The following is a 27,594-nucleotide window of genomic DNA, read 5'->3' as shown; positions in this document are numbered from 1 at the left end:
CTCAAACCTTTTACATATATGCCCAATTCACATAATATACATTATAAAACCTCAGCTGTAAAAATCACATACAATCTCTGCTTAACTCAATCAGATGTTGTAAATACTGGGTTCATACAGTTTTTCTCATACAGATTTCAAGGACTTTTCAAGGACCATTTTGACAATTTTCAAAGACCTAATTTAAGGAGCGTTTGCATTATACGCACTTTGAGTATAGATAAGCTCTGGACCAGTAAACTTTCTTATTCAGTAACACTGAGCCAGTTTTGTTACCTATAGGTGAGTGTTTCATTCTAAAAGCAGTACAACTCAGAAGCAATAGTCCAATAATTCTGTGTCTCAATCATAGGTGCCTGACTTTGTTAAAAAGTGGGGGGCAAACTGAAGGACTAACTGCATTTTTTTTATTATTTTTTTTTAATTAAATTAAGAAGCTAAGAAACCAAGCAAACCTTGCTGTCGTGAAGTTACAGTTTTAGTAATCACAAGCCAACAAAATTGGGCAGGTGTTTCAGCATAAAATGTTCAATATGTACTCACTAAGCACGCATTCATTACAAATACATGCAAGTAGCACAACCAGTACAAATACTTGCCATGTCAGAAGCACTATTCTGAAGCAAATGCAAAGATTTATTTTTTTGCTGAATAAAACAATTTCAACAGTATGTATTTAACAGTATAAACTTAGTTGCAGGAAAGACCAGTCAAGAGTTATTTCCTGTTTTATACCATTAAAATGGTTTTATTCGTCTAAAAAATGGTGTCTTTGCCTTTGTGCTGCCTTCTAAATATGGTCCACTGAGTTTGAGGACAAAGTTAGCCCATAATAAAACCACTTAAAACAATAATGTAACTGCTGCTACTGCAACCAAGTCATTTCTTGCTAGTTTTAAAATATTTATATTTTGAACTTTAAATAATGGGGCAAGTTTTGCACTTACTTCGGATCGAGTACATTATTGTATATCTTTAGCACAGGCTGACAGTGCGCAGAACCACAGGGAGAGTAATAAGCACAAATATTTTAATTACCGTACCTTACAATTTCAGGTATGTACTTTTAAAGAAAAGGCTGGTTCATACTTCTTTCGCAGGTGAATGCGATACTTCAGGCACAGAGAGCTTCACTATTTGCTGTACAGAGTTTGTACTGTATTTCGTGCAGAGTTTGTTATACAAGAGGCTTAAAAAAAAACAAACAAGCGACGTTGTTGGTACATCCGTCCTCTCAACCAACAGAGAACCCAAAAGAGAGAATTTTATACAATAATTAGAGAGATGCAGGTGTATGACAGTGAGAGATATTTGAGGTATTTTAGAATGACAGGTGAAAGGCTTTACGATCTGTTAAACAGATTGGGACCAGTGCTTCAATGCAAAAATACACATGCGATGCCAGTGCCACCTGCAGAAAGACTTGCAGTCACACTGCACATAGCAACTTGTAAATTCACAGCAAAGTTTGGCCACAAGCTTCGACTCCACTCATTACTTCAGACCAATTCGTACTTGGTTTGATTGAATGGGTAGTACACAACAAGCTTCAACAGGAAAGCTAAAAAGTTATTTCAATAAAGAACAATGACAAGTTTTTATGAAAAAAAACACTCTAGCCTATTCACTAAAGTAAAAACAGGCTTCTGTTATTTTTAAGCATCACTGCTTCAGATTATTACTAGTGCTTCATAATAACAGGAACAACATTTTATTTAGAGTTGGTGTTGAACTTAACCCGTTAAATGGCCCTGCAGCAACACAAACCTACTAACTTTCTTATTTAAAAAGAAATAAATAAATAAACAAACAAACATCTGGTTCTCTCTTGCCTTTCTTCAATGCATATAATTTAATTAACAGAGAATAGAAACAAACTATAAAACTAACACCTAGCCTATATTTAATGAATCATTTTTTATTGTCTCCACAAACTGCCCAGCATCTTCTGTTGCAGTCACACTGCTGCTGACGCTAGCTGTTGTAAATAGCACACTGCAGACTTTAGGTCAAACCAATGTTTGTGTAGGATGCATTTTATTATGTTTTTTTTGTATTTGTATTTTTACATCGTAAACCATTTAAAGGCAAAACCATAACAAAACATAGAATACTATGGGCCTCCCCTGTGCCCTATGGGTTAGGCGCCTACTGTCTCAATCAAATTACAGTTCAAAGGGAGAAAGAAAAAAAAAACAAAAAAAAAGTCACAAAAATCAATTACGTGTGATTTTATTTGGCATTTCTACGGAATTCGGTCTACAGACGGAAAACTTTCACCCATGCCTTTGTTCTGATTGTTGCTTTTTGGGGGTGAATACAGGCTTATATAATTATTAAAAGAGGTATGTTCACATACTGACAACACATGTCATTACGTTGTGTTTTCAGTACTGAAACATGATTGGATGTATACTGGGAAGCACTTACTATGTTCATCCTGACCTACTCCATCGTGACAGCTTTTTGTTTTTTTTAAATCTCTGGCAGATATGTTCATTATGGGCATCAAACTACTGTAAACTGTCTGGTTGCATGTAACAATCTTGAATAGGTTTTAAATATATTGCACAGTTTCAAACATGCTGTAATTCCATTGAGTTTTAACATACTAAACCAAGGTCTAAATGTTATTGCATGGTTAAAGAATGTATATGTAATCTAGGCCTATATACTATTGTATGTTGTTTTCCTGTATGCTGTAATACAGGTTCTGGAGAAAAGGTGACATTGCTTCCACTTCTGCTTCCCTTTTTAAAGTGACATTGTCCCATATGGTTTTAATAGTAGTTTTAAAACATAATATTAAAAAATAATTTGTGCAGTTTTTTTACAATCAAACATAGTACTGAAAAAAACATAGAAAATGACACGTGGAAAAAAAGAATAATCTTATTTTTCTGAGTTATTAAATCTGTGATGTAGTTGATGTGGCAAGCTGTTTAGTGTTGGTTAGACAAATTCAAAGTGTTTAACATGTGGATAACCTTTAAAAGGTTTAAACTCTAACATTTAAAAAAATCATGCTAGCTTAAACTACTCTTAGTCGGAGGAGCCATATCTTACCTCCGTTTGGACCACTGTCAGGGGGCCCGAGACTGATCCCTCCCCAGGAGTTTCCGGTCCACCCTCGCTCCCTCTTCACCTTCATCCTCCTCCTGCGGTCCCACTCGTCTCTTTGCCGGATTATCTCGGCCTGCAGATCCTCCTGCTGGGCTTGGTCTCTTTTAGAGATAGCCTGGATAGTCCCACTTTTCACAATTGGGATATTCAGACCAGGCCAAAGGAAACCCCCACGTCCTGACAAAATAACACACCAATATTTAAAATAACACTTAATGATTGGGTTTACCCCATTCCTTATCAAATACCCTGGCTAGCGAACTGTGCTTGACATACAGTAACAAGCTGCAGTGTGAATGTGTTTTTTTTAAGCTGTGTTTTTCATTACATAGTTTTGTTTAGCACTTAGGCTACTGATTTTCCACTATTGCAGAATTATACATTGGGAATGGAATTAGGCATTTTGGGAATGGAATTTTGCAATGTTGTCTTTTTTAGCTCACAACTAGTTTTTTGTGTTTTTTTTATTTTTACACGCAGCCAAGTTGAGTTAATTCATCATGTGACTTCACTCACACGTCTCTGCTGAAACTCAACATGGTGGCTGAACCAACGAAGAAAAAAAAATGCAATGTTTCAGCAAAAGACAGAACTAAAACATTTTCTGATAATCTATATGAGGATGGCATGATACTATTCTGCAAATGTTGCTGTCATTCGATTGACTGTGTACGAGTCAATACCATTAAGATCATATTGCCAGTCGTAAACATGTAGAAAACAAGAAAGCAAAAAAGACAGCAACAAACGCAAAGCACTGCATTCTTTTCTATGCTGAAAAACTGAGTCCTAAGATACCGCGCTCAAAGCGTGACTTTCCCGAAGTGAGCTAAATTAATTGCATATTTAAATTACTGTTTAGTTTATTTATTTATTTCCACTCTACCTACATTTAACAAAGCTATAATTAGCCAGATTAAACCATGAACATTTCTTAATTAAATTATATTATCTGGACGATGAAGAAACAAGCTCAAAGCTACTTTTCTAGCTATACATTCATATCATTAAGTTAAAGGAAATTGATCGTTTTACTGTGTAAAGGATGTTGTCACTACACTACACAGTTTGTTTCATAAAGACATTCAGACTTGAGACACACCTCTTGTTAAATTTAGCAAATAAGGCAGAATTAGCAAAGAAACAATTGGGAGGATTAATTATGCATTTACATTAAAAGGGGCGCTATTTAAATTACAATCGGGTGATACACAGCAGAGAATCTGTGTAGAGCAACGTGTCAGTCAACACACATTTTTTATATTTTATATTTTATCCTGGTTATTGTATTGCCAGTAAAACGCTAAACTTAATTTGTTGAGTACTGTAAATAGGATTATTGTTATTGTAAAGCCAGAAAAAAATGGAATTGGTCATTTTAATAAAAAATGAATTGTGCTATTCCCCGGAATGGAAAATCAGTAGCCCTAGGTACTGCTTGAAGCCATCTGTACAAGTATTGGATAAGTCCCCCTTTGAAAGTGAGAAAGAAGCATTTGAAGTTTCCTTTGTGATGTGATTTCAGAAAGAGTCAACAGATTCAGGCTATGCTACCCTACATACTGTTTCAGGGGGTGACATACCAGACACCTTATTACTAAGGTTTAAGACACTTAATAGAATAAAACTGGGTAACTCAAGATTACGTGCAAGCACAAAGCAGAAGGAGCAGAATTTGTTGCATTGATGACTTCACGTGGTCCGGATCACTTTGCTAAAACCAGAACAAATAAAACGCTATGGTATGACAAAGGAGAAGCAGAGAATACAAAACAAGAGCACACAGAGATAAGCCTAGAATAACTGCTGGTAACCAACATACATCAAGTATGTCAACTCAAAGGGCTTTGCTACCTCCATTCTCCCAAAGAGGAGATTACCCAAGCCACAGTGATCAGTTATCTGTGTGCTTGGCACATTTGCTTGGGTCATTGGACTTAATACTTCTTTTGTGCATTGAGTCAAAGTGATGTATGCAGACCTGATAAAACACAGTTTTATTTCACTTATGCCATGTGTAGATAAGCAACAAGATAAGCAACAAATAATTAAAATAAATCAGCTATATGGGTGAATGAGCTAAGCTCTTCTGTGGTTGCATTTGCCCAATGTGGGCATCTTGGTCACATCACTAAGGAACAATGCATTAGTTAGTGGTTTGAGAAGTGTGTTGGATGTAGACCAAAATTAGTATTCAACAATTGTTTGTGTTATCCACTTATGCAGATGTACATTAATAATTAAAAAGAAGGAAAAAAAACAGGATTATGTGCAAGTGAGTTTAGGTCTTCCGAGCCAGTAGAAATAATTAGAAAATAATGGAAAAAAGAGAGGCGGGACTGGAAAGTTTGTTTAGCTGTGCTCAGTCTATCTTATGATTATACCTAGAAGTACCACAATTCAGCTAAAAGACTTACTGGCAACATATAAAAGCAAGAAAATAAAGTCAGACAAAAAAAAATCTTTAAAATAGAGTACAAGCCATTTATCACCTTTTAAAAATCGATGAGACAAATTTAGAATTTCCGAATTTGACAAGACTGAAGAAAAGTTCAATAATCCTACCCTCGCCGACAGTCTGCCCTCTGTTCAGATCTTTTTTCATCTTTCTTTTGGTTCTTTTCCCTCTTCCTTTTCTTGCACCAGCTCCAGTCTCTGCCATGACTCCCCTCCATAACTCCTCAGCTGTCACTGTTTTAAGAAAATAAATAAAATAATTAGTTTTCTGCTAAAATGCCCTTGTAAAAGTAATCCGCTACAGTAAACGAAAAATACTGCGTGCCAGAAATGGTACCTCATGGGTGATCATAGTACAAGTGTACAAAAAGGGCAAAACAAAAATACTGGCAAAACAAAAGGTGCCATGAATATGGCTAGCACTACTCCTCTAACCAAGGAGGCCCCGCTGACACACTCCTCACTATATGGGATTTCAAAATCCCTAAACTAATCTCTACTCCATGTAAGTTTAAAACCCTGACCCCAGTTCCACACACAGGGGTTGGCGGTTTGGTTTCTTTCATTGTCCGGGGTAGCGTGGATGATCTTAATCTGACCCTTTCTATCACCAGACGCTGTCAGGACACGCCTACCAACCGATCAAGGAACTTCAGCCGTCCAATCCACAGCTATCGATTCCCTGTAAACAAACCTGGCTGGCAGCATGTCTCGGGCACAGTATCTGGCTCTCAAATTATTTATACAAAAACAACATACGAAGGTAAAATAAACAAAACAAAAAACACACTTTTCATGTGCAGGGCCTCAAACCTACTGCAGAAGTAATGCATTAATTTTGGATTATGGATACTGCTAATGATTTCTATTAGCTGTCTTCCAAACAAAAAACAACCATGTTTTTTTTGTTTGGTTTTTTTGGTCCAATATCAGGAATAAAGCACCTGCCATCAACATGATACAGTGCAAGTTCAGATTTCATTGAGCAACACTGTCCACAGGCCAATATGCCCCATTTTCATATCCAACAAGGAGCTGTTACTTGGCCTCATAAAATGGGAAGAAAATGCAATTTCCAATACCAGCAGTGATCAGGACAGTATCCTTAAAAAATAAACTACATAACAAATAACCAATATTCAGTGGCTTTAATCACACTTATTAAAAGAGAGAATAGATTGGTGTGGCAAGAGAGGTACACCAATCTAATCACAATTCTTGTTTTACTAAATTAATTTAAAATGGAAGAGCAGTTTTTTCTGCTGTAAGTTCATTAACCCGTTCGCTACGGCACCTCTTGAAATCGTTCACATATGAACGATGATGTAATGGTGACGTTAGATGCCCATTTTAAGCCTTTTTATACAACCATTGGAGTAGTGGTTAGGGCTCTGGACTCTTGATCGGAGGGTTGTAGGTTCAATCCCCAGTGGGGACACTGCTGCTGTACCCTTGAGCAAGGTACTTTACCTAGATTGCTCCAGTAAAAACCCAACTGTATAAATGGGTAATTGTATGTAAAAATAAGGTGATATCTTGTAACAATTATAAGTCGCCCTGGATAAGGGTAGACCCGTCTTCACGGGTCTAGCTGGACCCAAGGACCCGAGACCCGACCACGCATTTACGAGATCGTACTTCAGTTCATTTGATTTTCAGATAATGTATTTATCTTTGTATCTTTCACACAAACATATTACATATTTCATTTTACAGTCCTCTGTGTAGGTTCATGATGGAATAAACACTGTCTGTAGTTCAGCCAGATTTCCAGGTTGACTGGAAAAAAAACACTGCTTTAATACTGTATCTAGTCAGTGCATATACTAAGCTGGGGAAAGGAAAAGCGTTCCACTGTTTTTTCGGGCCTGGTCGGATCCGGGTCTAATAAGAATTCTACATCGGGTCAGTTCGTGGTCGGGTTTGATTAATTCGGACCTGTGAAGACCTCTAGCTCCAACAACCAACCAGGAATGGTTTTATATACTTTCAAAACGAAAGTTAAGTTAGATAAACAGAAAGCTAGACGAATGAGTTTTAGTTTTTTTGTTTCGGGAGATTTGACGATCACAAGTACAAGTTTACCAGAAATCATACGAAATCGTCCAAAATGTTTATAAATCCAAAAAGAAATTAACTAAATATTAACTGTAGTGAAATATTCATAGGATGAACTTCAGGGATGGCTCTCCAATGAAAATGCATTTCACTAAAGCCCCAGGCCAATATAAAAATACCTTTTATTATGATGTGTAGAATTGCAGTATCTTAGGTTTTAGTTTCAATTATCATATAGGCCTAGACCATGATTTTAAAGCGCAGCATTACCAGAGAACATACAAACTTGTTTTACATGACCAAGAACGCTTACCGAATAATTTGATTTTTTTTTTTTTTTAATTTTTTTTTAATTTTTTTCTTTTTTTTACAAACCATGTTGATGAGTTGACAGACCTATCTAATGGCAAACTTCTTCACATTACGCACCCATCAAACAATTTGGTGTAAAATCAAACCCAGACACGGTATTTATAAAATTATTTCTGATCCCAGTTCCTGAGTGTTGTGGCTACCAGTGATACAGTTACAGTTTTTAGATTGGAGACTAAATTACACTTATATTTTTTTAGAGACATTTCTAAAGAAAAAATAATTGAGTACATTTTAAAACTTATTTTTTACATTCAAACTAGGTAATCGCAGGGTATATTTCATCATAGAGTGAAAACGTTATTCTCTTAATAATCTTCAGACTCTCAGCTGTTTAGAAAGATATATTACGGTATACTTACGGTGGCTATTTATCCTGATACACAAGCTGAAAGTCAAGTTATGTCAGTCAGACCTCAAATAGGTAGAATGTTCACCGAAGCTGAAAGGCTCCCGACTGATGATGGAGATGATAATGAGGCTTGGGAACCCTCTGATTGAAAAATAGTAAAATGAGGACAGACAGGCATGTGTCTACACTAATATGTGGATGTCAACCCTTGTCAGCCACAAGCAGAACCAAAAACGTGTCCTGCGTGTACTACAATGGTAACACATTGTAAAATCATGTTTGAATGTAATGATCCACAAGCATTATCATTTTCTCATTTGAATGTTAAATCAGACAATGTAAAGATAATTGAATGTTTAGGATGTGATTCAGCTCACCAAGTAAAGTGGGCTCACTTGAGAAAAACAGAATGCAAAGATGGGAGACCAGCTACCAGAATTCATGTATCATGCAGATATCAAGCACTTGAAACTGTCACACACATGTGGATGGATCCTGGACCTTGTGGTGGCTTTTAAGGAACCTTTAAGAAGAGAACCAGAAAAAGATTTCCAGTCATGCTGCGAGCACTCTGAGATCCTGATGGATACTGTGTTTAATAGACCACTGGAAAAAAATCAACCAATGAAAGGGCAAGAATATTGTTGTAAAAACTCTGTATTCATTTAGAGTTTGCTGAGACAGCTATAAGCAGAAATGTTATTGGAAAGAAATCTGTGTTAACCTAAATGAGAAACTCATATAAAACATATTGACCTAATTTAATAACCTTGATGGGGCCTCTTGCAATGTTCATATAGCCGGAGAGCTTCTTGCATTTTTACTCATCTTGTGGGAGAACCAGGGCTGGGTTGCACCAGCTATGCCTAAGTTTGTCCTATTTTCGGTTGCACCACACATACTTAAGGCAGAATTTAGCTAGTTTGTTACTAAGAGTGGAGACTCCAAGTCGATCACGTGTTCCCTTTCAGTAACCAATCAGCACTGAGGATGTTAGAGCTGCTGATCAAAAAGCCACCTTCTTAATGGATACCCTGAATCGCTGAATAATTTATTATTTTATTATTATTATTTATTTCTTAGCAGACGCCCTTATCCAGGGCGACTTACAGTCGTAAACAAATACATTTCAAGAATCACAGTACAAGTAATAATACAATTAAGAGCAAGATAAATACAATGACTTTGGTTCTAGCAAGTACAAGTATGACAAAATACGATTCAATAATGAAGCAGATAACAGTGTCAGTGATAGTTGCATCAGGATATAATTAAATACAAAATACTACAGATTAAATAACACTTGACAGATTACAGTACTCTAAAGTACAGGATTAAATGCAGTAAAATAGGGGGCAGATAAGAGCAAGTAAAGCGCATTTAAGGAAGAGTGGTAAGTGTCCAGGGGGAAAAAAAAGAGGAGTTCTACAGGTGCTGTCTGAAGAGGTGAGTCTTGAGGAGGCGCCGGAAGGTGGTCAGGGACTGGGCAGTCCTGACATCTGTAGGAAGGTATGGAAGGGTGGTGGGCAATTCACTGACACATGGAGACAGTACTTTATTTGTAACGCCGCTCAGGCGCACTGATTTATTTGGTACAGTAGATGGCGCTGTTGTCCGTGGACTGGATACTGACAACAGTAACCAGAACCACGATGCTTACTAATACAGGTACAGGCACAACAAGTGCTCGTAAATAATAATGAAAACCAAAGGCGAAAGAAAAAGGGAAAATAAAACACAGTAATAAAACTACAAACAAAAAGTGCTGCTTACGCAGTGCCCCCGCTGCCGCTAAGCCGGTCAGAACGGGCTCAGTTACCCTCTATACACTGGGATGGCCGGAGTTCCCCGTACAACTAAGCACGTCCCCTCGGGTACGTGGTGATTTCTGTTATTTCTTTCCTCTTTAAAATTATTTTAAGGCCGGCTGTTTTCTCAGCCAGTTTTGCCTCGTTTTATTTTAAAACTGACGTCTTTCGTCAGTGTCACTGGGTATTCCCCAAACACGGCCACCCGAGCGCCCAACCAAACCAGATCTTATGGGCCGAGCAGTCTCCCAAGGCCCGCCCCTCAGCCACTCAGAGAGAGGAAAAGCACACACACCCTCTTCCCCACCTCTCCGTGTCATCGCCATGACCGACAGGCGGATCCCACGAGACTGCTGCCCTCTACCTGCAGTAATACGGATGTGCCAAATAGTCAGTCCAGATCTCCCCTGTTACAGAAGGTCATTCCACCACTGCAGGGCGAGGGTGGAGAAGGAGCGGGCTCTGGAGGCAGGAGAGCGTAAAGGAGGTAGAGCCAGTCTTCTAGTGCAGGAGAAGCGGAAAGGTCGAGTGGGGGTGTAGGGAGAGATGAGGGTCTGGAGGTAGCTGGGTGCAGTCTGGTCAAGGCATCTGTAGGCTAGTACAAGAGTCTTGAACTGGATGCGAGCGGTGATCGGGAGCCAGTGGAGTGAGCGGAGCAGTGGCGTTGCGTGGGAGAAGCGAGGCAGAGAGAACACCAGGCGAGCAGCGGAGTTCTGGATGAGCTGGAGCGGACGGGTGGCGGACGCAGGGAGGCCAGCCAGGAGGGAGTTGCAGTAGTCTAGGCGGGAGAGTACCAGGGCTTGGACCAGGAGCTGGTCCAGGCCCTTTAAAATCAACATACTTCAAATTCATCCCACAGATTTGAATGCTTCAGAATAAAGCTGTCATGTTTGGATCCGATGTAGTACGCTGTGACCCAACCTGTGAGGGTGCTGTGTCGGCCATCTAGAAAGGGGGCGGAGTTACGGTACACTAAATCATCGACCCGGAAGGGAAACAATGTGGCAGCCGCAGATTGAAGGAGCGGTTGCACCCGTTAACCAAGGGGTCATAATTGACGGTACAAAAGAGGACGTAGTGAAGTGATCTGTTCCTTTGCATGGTTAATGTTGAACCGGAAGGAAAACCTGTATTGTTATCGTGAGTGTTTTGTTTGTTTTTGTCATGTCTAAGGAATCACTTTGTTTGTTGTTATTAGACGGCTAACACGATCCGGAGCTGTCGCCAAAGGCCAGCACTTACCCGGACATCACTGCACCATTGTTCACAATTAACTGTACCACGAGCACTAAAGCACGCACTGTGGACTTGTGATTGTGTTTGTGTTACGTGTGGGTGTTAAAGATCGGGACTATTATTTCGGGACCAACCCGTGGATTACAACACAGCAACACACAATGCTGTATTGCCTGTTATTATTATTTACTGTGTTTTGTCTTCAGACTTGGGGATATTAAATAAAACACCATTGCACCTGGATTATCATTGTCTGTCTGTTTATTGATCACTGCAGCACTCCTGCACCTGCACACTGTTAACCACTTTGCCACATACGCAAAAATAAACACACTCTGGGGAGTGTTTTCAACATACGTTCAAAACACTCTACTAGTCACTCAGGTCACGTTTATAACACTATACTTCTACGTCCAAAACACTCCCCTATGTACTTTCAAAACACTCTCAAGCATTTATTACTTTCAAATCACTGAAGCTCACAACACTTTACAGTACATTAAGTTCAAAGCATTTACGTACATTTTTACAGTTATGTTATTATATTTGTATTTCCCCAAACGTTTTTCAGCTAAAGCTAAACACAACCATTTACTAATTGAAACTAGCTGTACAAACGTACAGGATATCAAAATACAAAGAGAGGTGAAATACAAAGCAAACAAAAAAAACATTACCAAAATTAACAATATACACATTAAAGAAAAAAACACAGGACTACATCCAGAAACAGACTGTTCTGCAGACTGTTGATTTATACACCTGTATCGAGTCGACTACCGGGTTTTGGAAATACCTTAAAGTGAGGCAAACCTGGAGAAATGGAGGAAGTGTTCCATTTCTGGAAGATTAATGTTTTATGTTACTTTTGACTTCATCAGTGATCTTAAAAATATGCTCACGTCTAAATTTAAAACGGGCATAAAGGTCACTATCATCGTAATTGTCAAGAGGATGTATGCGGTCTCGCAAAACACGCTGATGCCGAAAACTCTGAACACAATCATTTTCAAACAGAAGTTCACATAGTAGTATTATTTTTTTTTTTTTGCTGGTACCCAGTATTATCTATTTCTTAGCAGACGCCCTTATCCAGGGCGGCTTACAATTGTTACAAGATATCACATTATTTTTTCATACAATTACTCATTTATACAGTTGGGTTTTTACTGGAGCAATCTGGGTAAAGTACCTTGCTCAAGGATACAGCAGCAATGTCCACCACCTGGGATTGAACCCACGACCCTCCGTTCAGGAGTCCAGAGCCCTAAATAGTTGCCGTGCCATCTTGGAATGTGATTCTACGAACAGCTTACACCTACCTGAAGGTATGTGTAAAATTTAAGTAACAACTAAGCCTTACGTTATAACTATCTTACCTGGTGCAACCCGTGTAAATTTAGTAATGTGTAAAACCAAAGTTAGTAAAGACGCTATAACTAAGCTAAGTAAGAACTTACACACAGCTGGTGCAACCCAGCCCAGGATTCTTATGGTACCAGAAAATATATATTTTAATTGTAATTTTGCTCCCAAATTTATAAGACCTTTTCCCTCCTTCGTGCATCTTTACTCCTTAAAACTAATAATATACAGTACCAGGCTTTTCCCCATTTTTCTAAGATAAGAATTTATGAGGTCTTCTCTAAAACTAATAAATATATTCTTGTACCATGGAGCTGCCTCTCACTTGTTAAGCTAAAAGACTAATTTATTTATTTATTGCATTTATATAGCGCTTTTTATACAAAAGTATCGCAAAGCACTGTACAGTACATAGCATGTCACACATAACTGCCATAATGAGATATTTTTACATATTTAAATAACAGTATACACAGTACAAAAGCAGCAATTTTAAAGTTACATTAAAACCCACTAAGATAAGAAAGCCATTTTATAAAACTGCGTTTTTAGTCTTGACTTGAAAACTGTAACGGTCCCAGCTTCCCTGACAAATGAAGGCAGAGCATTCCATAATTTAGGAGCTCTACAAGAAAAAGCCCTACCTCCCGTGTTGCTTTTGTTGACCCTACGAATAACCGCAGCCCCACACCCTGTGGTCACAGAGTGCGGTTTGGAAGATACGGGGTCAGTAACTCCTGCAAATAACTAGATGCTAATCCATTCAGAGCCTTGTAAATTATCAGCAAAATCTTAAAATCAATTCTATACTGCACAGGGAACCAGTGTAAAGAGGCCAAAACATGGGTAATATGTTCACTATTCCTGGTTTTAGTCAGAATTCTAGCGGCGGTATTCTGAACAAGCTGCAAGCGGGATGCCACACGTTTTGGGACACCAGGAAAAAAAGTGCATTACAATAATCAATTCTAGATATGGAAATATTTCCTTTGAATTGGAACACCTGATATATCAGCGAGTTCTGCCTTGGTTGTAAAATTTCAGTTGAGTTTGGCAGCAGATTTAACTGGTCCATCTCTTGAAGACCTCTCTGCGAAGCTGACTGCTGGTGTTGTATTCAGAGCCTCTGGTTTGGACGACAGTCCTTTTTTTGTTCTGCTTTATATTTTAAGACATGCTTCTCTGCAGGAGGGTAAGCATAATCTTGAATGTATATCTCACCTATATTGAAGCATGATGCTATAGGGTAGGATTATTATTAGCTTTAGGAGATGTGGTTATATTGTATGCATTTAGTGTAAATGGGTGCCTTTAGACTGCCTAAAGGTATGTGATGTAACCATATTGCTTTAAGAATTAAAGTTTAAGTATTATTAATGATGTTGGTTTGCAAAGACACCAGACTGCCTGGACTGTCAGTGAGCTAGGATTTGAAGTAGATCTGCAACCACTCGATCCATTTAAACGTTAATTAACCAAAATATATACTCAGATTCTTTAAACATTGAATACCTGATTATTCTAGATTACCTGTTGTCTGGGTATGTGATAATCTGCAAACCAGTACATGAACAACGCACTGTAGGAGTATACAATCAATTTGTCCTCCTGTTTGCTTCCCGATTCTACTAGAGAATAAAAGAAGTGCTCGAACATGACACAACCCTTATGCCAGGAGCGTATTAAGAGCTTGCATCACTAAACTGCAGCAGTCAGGATAATGTCTTCATTGCATACAATAATCAGTTGATCTTGGTTATTTATCAATGCAAAGCTTAGCTTGAAGGTGAAATGGTATATTTAAACAGCATTCTATTAATCTCTTTAGCTAAACAATGCTGAAATGCATGGATGGACTTCAGAATTATCACATTCTGATTTAATAAACTTAGATCCAACCTGACAATAATGGGAGCGGCACTGTCCGCATTTATTTCCCTGGGTCAGATTCACAGTACTGGAATTTATTTACCCAAGATGGCCCTACTGAGATTAACTCTTATATTTACAGTCTTGTTTTGCAAGCCAATACAAAAGAAAAAAAAAACACTAGCTTGCACCAAGGTCACAGAACTGAGTCACTGAAGCTTTCCATGTAGTGTAATACTAAAGAGTGTCTTTTTATAAGGACGCAAAATACAAGAATTGCGGAAATTACCTCCTCATAATTTTACACAATTTCCATAATATTTGAGGGCAGTAAATTAAGTTCTTTCTGTCCAAAAAAAAAAAGACATAGGATTCTCAGGTCTACACCAGCTGGATTTTTCAATGTTACAGTTTACAACACCTATGGACAGGGAATTGAAATTGTAGTCTTTGGCTGAGAAAATAAATTCTGAAGAAGAAAAAAAAAATGAAGACTAGTAAAAAAAGTAATGAACTAGAACAGGAAGTGACCAGACTTAATGATTTCCATTGACAGACCTCGCTAACCCTCAAGCGAGTGGCCGGTTTCAATGCCATCTTGTGTGCAGGCGATACCTTCTTAGCATTCACTTAGTGAGTCACTAGCAATCCCAATTGTACTTTACTCGTGACTGATGAGGTACTGTACTAATGCTGCACACAATTACATTATCACCACATCATGTTGTAAATGGAATATGAAAAAGACGTTACCTCTGTCACACTTACCATCTTAAGCATCTTTTAATTGGCTTCTTGAGTCTGCAGTTAGGATTGACTTCAATTAAAAGCAACTGACAATTGCTAATTACATTTTAAAAGGCTGCTTTTTATTTTTTCTAAATCAATGCAAAGTGTGTTCTTGTACAAATAGATTATGGAGATGTTAAAAGTGATTCATTATAGAGAGGATAAGGATTGTTTTGAAAGGTGCAACTTCCAAACATGGCAATTAAACAAGCCTCCTAATAAAAACAATTATGTGTGTACACTAAATTTGTTTTATCTGGGGATAATCAAGAGCATGCATACTCACTTCCAATAAATAAGCTTGAATGACAATTTTGGGGTAATTAATTAAAGAACAGCTCCTCTCATAACACAGTTCAACAACAACATACTGAGCTGTTGTACTGTCTTCATCTTTCAATGGGATACCAGTTGAATGCAATTTAAAATCAGTCCCGCATGGTTCCAATAGATAAAACAAGTTTGAATTGTGAATCCTTTTGCCCAGTTAGGACTGCATGTTGGCAACTCTAACGGAGGAAATTATCCAATGTGTGTCCATTGCAGAGGTTGGGCAGGTATAAAATCTCTTAACAGAACAACTACTGCTAGGGAAATATTGGAGGCCAAAAGAAAAATGTGAGTAGAATTCTAAAATTTGTAGGGTTGTGTTCAAAGGTTCGTTCACTAGCCAGGAATTGTAAGTTAGTTGTAAACCTTCGAAGATTCGTCAGGTGGCATTCATACACTGTGTGTGTGTGTTTTTTTTTTCTTCTGTTCACAGAAACTGTTTGACAATGTGTGAATACTATAAACCACACATTAAATGTCATTCGCATGCAACATGCAACATTCGATCTTTTGATTTGTATAATGCATATTAGTTAAACAAAACTTGTTGTATTAAAATCCACTACCAAATCGTTATATGTAGGAACTCTCAGACTGCTGTGTGTCCCGCCTGTTCGCCTGCACTCTATGGGCGACAGGGCCTTCTGTTGCTATGCCCCCAAATTATGGAACTCTATTCCACTAGAGATCAGGGACTCAGCTTCTTTGAGTGTTTTTAAAGCTAATTTAAAGACTTACTTTTTTAGAAAGGCGTTTTTATGATTTTTATGATTGTTTTATTTCCTTGTGCTTTTTTATGTATAATCTGTTTATTTATTGCTGTACTATTAATTGTGAAGAGCTCTGAAATGACTGCTTTTAAGGGCGCTATACAAAATAAAGTTTATTATTAATATTATTAATATATGGCGCCGCTGCCGTGCATTAGAGTGGTAAAAATGTGCCAGTGATTGATAACCTGCTTTGAACGGTGACTAAATTAAGCTTTTCTGCCTATGTCCGCTGCAGGTCTTTTAATTGGACGCAATAAGGTGCTGCTGCAATGCAAGCTCACTGTATATATCGCAAGAAGCATCAATTACCTGTAAATAAACAATGTGTATTTTTATTTAAATTATAAAATATGATTACTGTTCTATATAACATTTTTAAACCGCATGTGAATGTTTTATTCCATTTATTTTGATTACCTGTAAAATAATTGGATTTTCAATACAAGTAGCTATGGTGACATCACCAGTAAATTATGTAAATTAGTACCGTCGGTAATTGCTCCGAACCTTCGAAGGTCAAAATGTACCCTTCGTTGCAGCCCTGCTAGTTTTATCAATCACCAGGTAGAATAATTTCTATATAAAATACTCCCACACCTTCCAATTTACCTTGCTATTCTTTATTCATCATCGTGGCTGAAAACTGCAGCTCATGTATAACCGATGCATTATCAAAATTAAATGCCCAAAGGCTGAGAGTTTTTATATTTCATTAATAAAACACTGCATATGAGAATTATGCAATGTTTCATTCAAGCTGTTTTTCCTGTGCGAGGGGAATTTATGTTTGCAAACCTACACTATTGTATTACAGTATTGGAATGAAGGTTTGCAAAAGCATCTGTTATTCTGTGTTTAATAAAGCTGCCACTAGCATATCTTCCATTTTATTTTTCACAGAAGTCACAAACTGTATAAGGGTCATTCTTTAATACAGCGATATCATAAGTGTGACTAACTGGCCATCCAAAATAACATGCCAACAGATATTCATTAAGAAAACAACTTCATGAATAAAACACAATGTGTATTAAAATATAAGGAAATAAATGCCCAGGTCAACTAAATGTTAAGAATGTTTTCACTTTTATTAAACATCGTAGGTATGGATGCAGCATAAAATGTAGTTTTGATGAGGTAAACGGTTTCTCACGACTTAAAGGAAACTTCATTCAAAGTAGCTAGCCACTAGATAGCCCTGGCTCTTACTTACTAGTTGCAGCTGTAAGTCAAAGCTATCAAGTGCTTTTATACTTGAACTGAAGAGAAGCTCCACAACTCTGTCAAAGCACATTGACACTCACAGAACAGTTGAGTAAAAAATCTTTCCTTTAATTATCTGTGTTTATTATGAATACTAGTGAAACATCCCATATTCTGAATATGCTGTTTACATAGCTGAAAGACGTAGCAAAAATATATTCAGAATGCTAAAGAGTCAACAAAAGGATTGATGCCTGGTTCCCATCTACTGTCCCTAATCCCTGTCAGGGAAGGAACAAATGCCTGCAGGCTGATCTATAGCTGCCATGGTGTTCAGATATTACTGTCATACTGCCAAAGATCTCAAGCCAGTTAAGGCTGGGATACAAGAAGAACTCAACCAATGTCTCCAGGCAAAGCAACTCCAACTGGTTAGCTACAAAATGATCATGGTTATGCATTATGGAGATGAAAAGACTATATTAAACCATGAAGTCTGCAAAGTCATTACTGATTTCACTTCTTCCACATCCATGTATTTATTAGTCATTGTTGTAACATAAATAATTAGCTTTGTGGCTCAGAATCAGATATTTTACCACCATATGTTCATATACTGTAGTATAATGAGAGATCTATGAATAGCTAAACTAAGATGTGCCCACAAAAATCTTGCACAGGCAACTTCAATTTCTACAACAAAAAACAAATCCTACTGTAGTTGAACTCTTTGTGATTGATCCATACACATTCAAACTTAATACACCACAATTATAAATCTAATTAATACAACTCTAAGTACAGGATTTTCAATAATGAATAAGTTTGAATTACAATATTAGCCCCCATCCGCCCCAGAGTAATATTGCAACTCAATCTTATTCACGTTTGATCTTAGAAGTTACGACTTGTCATGTCAGAGATAACCTTTTGGATATGGTTACATTGGAGTCATTTAACCATTTATTTGGTATTAAAAATAAACAAATAATAATAATATGTCTTGAATGAATGCCTAACTTTATGTACCATAGTAACATGTACAATACAAAGTAGCCTCAATGTCCTACTAATAGTTTTTTTTTTCTTTTTTAGATGACCCTTATTTTTTATGATGCTTGCCATCATACTGAGTAATTCTGGGTTCTGTTGCTCCAATAGGGAGTTCTAATATCTTTCTGTTCTGTAAATCTGCTTTCACCAGGCTCCAAGCTGGCTCTGAGATTGGTTGGGAAATCTTACATGCCGGGGGTGAACAAGCTTCTTCAGTCCATTCAAATTGTGTGAAAATGTTTGCAGATCTGCCAGCCCTAACTTCTCTATCTATCTATTTAAATGTAGAGTGGGTGGGGCTGGTAGTTGTTATCTCCCGCTAGGGAAGTCACTTTGCAAAAAAGTGAGTCAATATCTATACATAGCAAAATAAATACAACACAAATTATAACCAGCAAAGGTACCAGTTTTCCAATGTTCACACTGTAAAAGCAATGATTATGTCTCATTACATACAAATCATAAAGAAATTGCATCTATGGTACTGCTATTGATCCAGTTCCGGTGTGAAATTAATACATATATAGATACACACTTTCCCTTAAACATACGAAACGTTGATTCTAATCACAATTGGGTAAGTGGTTCTCTGTATGTAGTACAGTATGTACAGTAGAACTCAAATATGTGACATGCAAGAAATAACCCACGGCAGGGTGTGCGTTAAGACAATTCTTACCACACTCCCTGGGTGAATTGTGAGGCACAAGGCCGCAGGCTACACTTTTTTTCTTGAAAATAATTACACAAAATAGCTTTTTTTAAGGAAAAAAAGAAGAAATATATTATGTATCCTTCCACTGAGATAAAATATTCCCTGAAGACTGTTTGATTGTAACATATATTTTGTACTTTTTTATTTGCCATAAACATTACATTGAACATTGCCATTTCTAGTAACATTTTCGGGATGAAATGGCATTTGGGAATTGAAAGCAGACTGATTTTCCACATCTGAGGGAGGATTCATGGAACAGCCAAACACTGCTCTTGACATCGAGGGAGGGGCTTCCGAGTGTGTTTTGTTTAATTTTTTTTTTTTATTTAATATTAGACATTTTATGCCAGGTTGACAGGTACACTATATAAGCCAGATTTTTAATATTATACAACTGCAGATCTGAAAAAATGATCCGATAATACAAGTTCTTTCTTCCAGTTACTAATTTTGCAGGTGAAATAAGTGGAATCAGAATTTCTAACAATCTGTCTATATTAGCTTTTCAATATTATAACATACCAGAAAAATATGGTTCCCTGGAATATATAAATATACACAGCAAAAGTGACTTCAGAGTGCTGACCAATGAAAAGGCAACTTTTTCTGAAGTAATTTGGAAAGATATAGCAGTCCATTTTCTTTAATCTAAGGTTACAAGCTGGTGCAGGCAAAGCTTGGTAGTGCCTTTATCTGTTGTCTTTTCTGGTCTATTGCTCTCCCAGGCATTTGAAATACAAAACCAATTTCAGATAACAGCAGTAGTTGGCTGGCTGCTTGTTATGATTGCAGGTGTCATGAAATGAAACTTTCTGGCTTGGTAATGCTTCTTTTAAGGATTTTTTTTTACTTTATTAAAAACATAATACACACTAACCAGCTGTTAAATGTGTCATTAATTCTTTCTAAGGTGTTTGATGAGATAATTACCTGACAACTATCTACTAAATGGATCACTTACATTTGTTGAAGAAGCTGCCGTGTCTGTATTGCTGCACTGTGACGCTAGAAGCTGCTGAAGAGATGCACAAGTTTGTTTGCAAAGCCTGGGACAGACGAGTGTACTGACAGTTGCTCGCTGGCACAGAGACACCTCCTAAAACAGAGAAGCACAAATCATGAAGTAACACACACATACAGTCCAAATAATACACTTGTAAACTTTACAGTAGTGAGAACTAATTTAATCTCAGCAATGATAGTGTAACAAAATGTTAGAACTTGAAGCTACTGCACTACCAAGTAACTACGATGCGTTAGGTGTTACAGAAACCCGTTTATCCGAGAGTGATGGAGACGAATATAATTAGTGGGTATACACTGTATAGGAAAGACAGGAAGGACAAAAGAGGCGAAGGGGTAGCGCTATACATCAAAAATAGTCTTGAAACACAGGTGTTAAATCTGGAAGAAAAAAAACAATGCAGAATCAATATGGGTCAGACTAATGGGCAAAAATTCAAAGGGCATAATAATAGGGGCATACTACAGACTGCCAAATTCAGGCACCGAGTAAAATAATCTGTTATACAATGACATTACAAATGCATGCAGCAAAGGAGAAGCCATATTAATGGGAGATTTCAACATCTTCCATATAAAATGGGAAAACCCGGTGGGGAGCACGACAGACGAAATTGAAATGGTGGAAATGACAAATGACTGCTTCCTAACGCAATTTGTCAAAGCACCGACTAGAGGGGCGGCACGCCTCGATTTAGTCTTTTCAAATATCAAAGACAGAATACCAGAGAACCACTGGCCACAACATGGTCTCATTTGAAGTACTTTTTAAAACCCTGAAATTAATGACAAAAGCTAAGGTTTACAATTTTAGGAAGGCAAACCATGAAGGAATGAAACAGAGATTAACAAAAGTAGATTGGAGTAAAATAGAGAAAATATCCATGGAAAAAGGATGGCTGTTTTTTTAAAAATCTATTACTAGAGGCGCAAAACAATTACATCCCAAAAGTAGACAAATCTAAATCTGAAACAAAATTGCCAAAATGGTTTAATTGATCAATTAAAAAAAATATTCAGAGAAAAAAAGGAACTTTACAGAGCGTTTAAAAGGGACCAAGAACAAAGTACACAGAGAGTACTTGGAACTGCAAACACAAGTCAAAAAGGAAGTTAGAAAGCCCATGAGAGAGACAGAAATGAGCATTGCTAGAGAGCTAAAACCAATTCCAAAAAGTTTTAACATTCAAAGAGGAGGTAAAATGTCTAAGAGATACAAATGGTTAAATCATAGGTGAAGAGAAAACAATAACAAATATATTAAATGATTACTTTTCACAGGTTTTTACAAAGGAGGATACGGACAACATGCCCCACATGTCGACCTGTTCCTATCCAGTTTTAAATAACTTTAGCATAACAGAGGCAGAAGTGTTAAAGGGACTAGGAGCTCTTAAAATAAACAAATCCCCTGGGCCGGATGAGATCCTCCCAATAGTACTCAAAGAAATGTAAGAAATTGTTTACAAACCGCTAACCAAGATCATGCAACACTCTCTTGACACAGGGGTTGTACCGACACACTGGAGAATTGCAAACGTAATACCGATCCACAAAAAGGGAGACAAAACCGAACCAGGTAACTACAGACCAATAAGCCTGACTTCTATTATACATACACTTATGGAAACTATAATAAGATCCAAAATGGATGGAAGAATAACCTATATGGTAACAGTATCCTGGGAGACAGTCAGCATGATTTTAGGAAAGGGAGATTGTGTCTAACTAACCTGCTTCATTTTTTTGTGGATGCAACATTGACAATGGATAACTGCAAAGCATATGACATGGTTTATTTAGATTTTCAGAAAGCTTTTGACAAAGTCCCGTAGGCATTCAAGGAAATGCATGCACATGGATTAGGGAGTGGTTAACACGTAGAAAACATAAAGTACTGATTAGAGGAGAAACCTCAAAATGGAGCAGGGTAACCAGTGGAGTACCACTGGGGTCAGTATTTGGTCCTCTGCTATTCCTAATCTACATGACTTAGATTCTGGTATAGTAAGCAAACTTGTTAAATTTGCAGACAACGCAAAATTAGGAGGAGTGGCAAACACTGTTGCAGCAGCAAAGGTCATTCAAAATGATCTAGACAGTATTCAGAACTGGGCAAACACATGGCAAATGACATTAAAGAGAAAAGTGTAACGTACTGCACACAGTCAATAAAAATGTGCATTATAAATATCATATGGGAAATACTGAAATTGAAGAAGGAATCTATTAAAAAGAACTAGGAGTTTATGTTGACTCGGATGTCTTCATCTAAAAAATGGCCAACAAGATGCTCGTATATATAGTGAAAAGTGTTGAATTTAAATCAAGGGAAGTAATGTTAAAACTTTACAATGCATTAGTAAGACCTCATCTAGAATACTGTGTTCAGTTCTGGTCACCTCGATACAAAAAGGATATTGCTGCTCTAGAAAGAGTGCAAAGAAGAGCAACCAGAATGATCCCGGGTTTAAAAGGCATGTCATATGCAGACAGGCTTAAAGATTTTAATCTGTTCAGTCTTGAACAAAGAAGACTACGCGGCAATCTGATTCAAGCATTCAAAATTCTAACAGGTACTGAGAATGTCGACCCAAGGGACTTTTTTGACCTGAAAAAAGAAACAAGGACCAGGGGTCACAAATGGAGATTAGATAAAGGGGCATTCAGAACAGAAAATAGGAGGCACTTTTTTTTTTTTTTACACAGAGAATTGTGAGGGTCTGGAACCATCTCCCCTGTAATGTTCTTGAAGCTGACACCCTGGGATCCATCAAGAAGCTACTTGATGAGATTCTGGGATCAATGCGCTACTAACAACCAAACGAGCAAGATGGACCGAATGGCCTCCTCTCGTTTGTAAACTTTCTTATGTTCTTACATGATTTGAAATACAGCTGTCTTCACTTGCTTTCAACAGGTTGGGTACCAGTTTATCTTAACCTTGTTTTCTGTTTAAGTTGTTAACTGGATCATGTGTCATGACCTGGCAATGTTTTATAATATGCAGATTATTATTATTTATTTCTTAGCAGACGCCCTTATCCAGGGCGACTTACAATTGTTACAAGATATCACATTATACATCATACAGATATTACATTATTTTTACATACAATTACCCATTTATACAGAAGATTATTACACTATAACAATGTGATTAGAAATATAGGAACTTGTACTTCTTTAATTTCATCTGTATTTAACCATAAACAATTATACATTTAAAATAAACACAAATAACAAGCCAAGACAGGGGTTAGCAGCAGATACAATGCCTGCTTTACTAGTTTTTATGTATACAGTATTAGTACAGTACTGACAGTTCTAACATTTCCCATCCTTTACACTAAAAACAAATTCACTTATCAGAAAATACAGTACTAAAACATTAGATAGGTCCCTTCCGGGGTTATACAGCAATACCATTGACATGCAAGACTAAACCTACACTTCTGCCTCCATACAGGGATGGAAATAAGACTTCTACTATATAGATGAAACTGCTATGCAACAGGAGTCCTATTTTCATCCCTGCCATATCAATCTTTCTCTATAGTTTATTGATAGCGCCCTCCTGGTGAAGCACTTGAGAACAAGTGACCCAGTTTAGGCTTAAAATTACACTCGGAGCACAGTTCATTATAAATTCAGAGCGCCAAGGCTGAGATCTGTATAAATAAATTTGAAGATCAATCAATTTACCTTAAATTCATCTCCAAGTAAATACAGAAGTAAATAGATCTGAAGGGTTAAGGCTACATTATTCATCTATTCAGTGCATGGATTCTCATTTCATTTGTGCCAAAATACCTTCTTCTGGTCAGCTCAATATAAAGACCAGTTAGTCATTAAAATTATTCTTTGTCAGTACCTTTTTAATCATGACCAATGTACAAAAATAAAAATAAAAAGTGAAAGGGTGGTGGTATTAACACCCTCCACTGTTTACATCATTAAAATAGACCTCTATATATATAACAGATATAAGGAATTAGTTTTTTCTTTAAGAACAAATGCCCAGAGCTTAAGCATTCAAGCTTTTTTAGGCTGCCTCCGACACCTGCCAGACATCATAAAAATTGCAAGTCAGCCAGGCACACATTATAAGCTTTGGTAATGAGAATTCTGAAGACTATGGCTTCCAGCCACAGCAGAAATCAAAGTCACAAAAGAACGATCTTCAAATGGATGTACTACACATTAGCTGGTAACTTTCAAAGTTTAACTGCAAAGAGCCCTTAGGTAGCCCTTAGGTAGCAATAAGTTAAAGGGCAATGGCAAATTATCTGAAAAGAATAAAAACTACCAAGTAACGACTTGCAGTAGATGCAGATTACTTGCTAGTTGAGAATGTCTGAGAATGTCAACATGTTCATGATAAACAAAGCCTCCTAGTCTTTTTAAGGAGTCATAATGTGGATGACTGTACATACTATAGGCCATCAGTTTATTTTCCAAAACTTACTTCAATGGCTTTCATTGCTTTTATGCTTAGATGGGAATTGAGAAAACAAAAGGCAAGATTAATAAATAATGTACCTATTACAGCCAACACTTTTTAATATTACATTTTGCATGACTGATGGCAATCTAATCTTGATAAATATTTCAGCCAACAATGCATTATTTAGATGTTTAAAAGCAAATAATGGTAAAACAAAGAAACTGCCTTTTTTTTTTTTTTTTTTTTTAATCTAACCGATTAATATCAGGGCTTGAATTTCATCGCGGGACTGCGGGAATCGCACATTTTCCAAGTTGCTCCCACATATCTGCAACTTTCAGTGCGGGAAAATGCTGCAGAGATATTTTAAGACGCCAAGCTACTGTATTTTCCACCCAATTTAGAATGTCTGAAATGCTACAACAATCTCTAAGGAAGTGGGTGTCAGTGACGAAAATACTATGAGCCGCATTCTGAGTAGTTCTGGTCAAAATAAATACATTTTAAAAAGTAGTGCTGGATATTTTAAGTGCCGCAAGACCTTATTCTCTCGTACGTGATTCTCGGCCGCTATCTTTAAGCATTATAGAAACTCAGTACACTGCAGTATAAGTAAACAGTTTTGGGGAAAAAAATACAATATTATCTAGGTGTTGTTTTGCAAGCGGTGACTTTCGCTTTAACTCTTAAAACACAACTCCATTCATTTTACTTACATAATATGAAAGGGCATTTTGTGGCCTTTCATTTGACAAGTTACATGCATGCAGTACAAACTATCCAGTAGTTAAACATACATACATGAAAACAGTGAAAAACAGGCAGAAATAGGGCTGTGTAAAGAATTTTAAAAAAAGGAGCGCTGGTTAAAAAGAAAAGCACCTTTTTCTTCTGCTGCATGCAAAAACTTCACGTCAGGCAATGGCAAAAGCAATGGAGAGTGCTCTGATGAACAGCTGTTAGGTCTCCTGAAAGCAGCTTATTTTAAAGCAACACCAGTATGAATGATGATGCAGTAAAATATATAGTTTTTTATATGCAAAAATGCCTTTATTTTTGCTATTCCCCCCTAAAATTTTGGAACCCCCCCCCCCCCCCCCCATTGGCTATAGCATTGGAGGGAAATCCCCCAGCACACAAACATGAAATTCTAGCCCATAATATTTATTTGTATTCAGCAAATAGTTTACCATACACGTTTTTCATGTTCAATTGACTGCTGCAACACAACCAACGCTAGCAAGTGTGTGTATAATACCTGCTTAGTAAATGTAAAATGAAAGGACTTTTTATTGGTTATGTTAAAGTTGATTAAAACATCTAGTGAAAAAACTTAAAGTGAAAAAATGTTATGACCACCACCTTTCGATCATTTTTTTTTTTTTTTTTTTTTTTTTTTTAAAGGATGATTTCTGGTGGCTGTAGCTTTAAAAAAAAATCCATACACCTTGTCTGGCACTTCTGTATGGCCTACCGCAGGTCTCAGTGCAACAGATCGTGGTGTCGTAAGCAAGTATTTTAATTTTAAAACATGACATCTGGGGCAACTCAAGAATAAGAACATCTCATTGCAACCCTGGCTTTACACTTTCAATTAGATGTGCACATCCTTGGTCGTTTCACCTAGAATGAAATTGTTCCTATACCATCACGCAAATTGAGAACCGCATCTCCTCTCCCCTTCCCCTTAAAAATGTTACAATGGGACTAAATGTAAAACAAATGCTACAATAGTATTCCCACTTTATCAATGCTATACCATATTTTGATGTAGCCTAAACAAGTTTATGAATCATATTTATAGTATCAAAAGCACATTTAACAAAAAGGTCACATTTACTACCTATCTATATATCTACCTAGATCTGTATAATGACAAACTGGCACATTAGAACATAGCCGTTTGTATTATCTGTTTAGAATAGACACAATGTAAAAGCTCACCACATGCTGATGCGTGTGTGTCATGTACACTACCTCAGTGTCAGAAGTACACCGAAGTGTTCGGCATTCCGACAGAGGCTGGCACCCTCTGAAACACATGCAAATTACAAAACCAATAGAAGCCTTTCGTAAAGCCCAATTTAAAGACCTTTGTCTTTCGACACAATAGAATTCAATAATACCACTGATAATTCACCTCTCAATGCTGTTCGGAGGGCAGAGCATACCAATCTGGCGGCCGCCATGTTTCACTTAGACACCGAGTAAGAGGCTTTGAAACCGCCTGTTTAAAATTAGTATTAAAAAGTCTTGCAACTATTAAAACTGACACGCTTTTCTATTAACGTATCCTGTAACAAAAATAGTACATTGGATCGATGTATTAAATATTACGAAGAACGTTGAATGATTTATATTTGAAAGAACTACTGCTTTATTTACAGCGTCTGAGGTCCTTGATAAAGGACCCAAAGCAAGATGATTTTGTAACAACTTTATTAAAATTTGCAAATACAAACGACCTATACTATGAGCGAGCAATGTTGATTAAAGGAGTCCACATTTCAAGGAAATTCCATCACCATACTGAAGGCTAGAGTTTTTTTTTTTTTTGCTTTAGGAAAAACCGACCATGAAAACTGAACATTTCCGCAAAGCATGCATAACACTGCATA

The 27,594-nt window shown here is 37.1% G+C and overlaps 1 protein-coding gene across 1 annotated transcript in view; it reads right to left on the bottom strand.

The window, feature by feature from the left end:
- The window catches only part of mrps5 (mitochondrial ribosomal protein S5), a 53,806-nt gene extending 26,538 nt beyond the window's left edge, over window positions 1-27,268 (bottom strand). Inside the window, exons 1-4 of the mRNA XM_034017413.3 lie at window positions 27,117-27,268; window positions 20,468-20,602; window positions 5,689-5,814; window positions 3,067-3,300 (exon numbers count right to left, since the gene is read on the bottom strand). Coding sequence (XP_033873304.1) covers window positions 3,067-3,300; window positions 5,689-5,814; window positions 20,468-20,602; window positions 27,117-27,165 — 544 coding nt within the window. The 5' untranslated portion in view covers window positions 27,166-27,268. The remainder of the gene's footprint in view (window positions 1-3,066; window positions 3,301-5,688; window positions 5,815-20,467; window positions 20,603-27,116) is intronic.
- Between the last annotated feature and the right edge of the window lie 326 nt (window positions 27,269-27,594).

The sequence above is a fragment of the Acipenser ruthenus genome, chromosome 6 (genome assembly GCF_902713425.1).
Source record: "Acipenser ruthenus chromosome 6, fAciRut3.2 maternal haplotype, whole genome shotgun sequence".
Lineage (NCBI taxonomy): Eukaryota > Metazoa > Chordata > Actinopteri > Acipenseriformes > Acipenseridae > Acipenser > Acipenser ruthenus.
The sequence above is the reverse complement of the archived record's forward strand: the minus strand, read 5'-3'. Positions and strand labels throughout refer to the sequence as shown.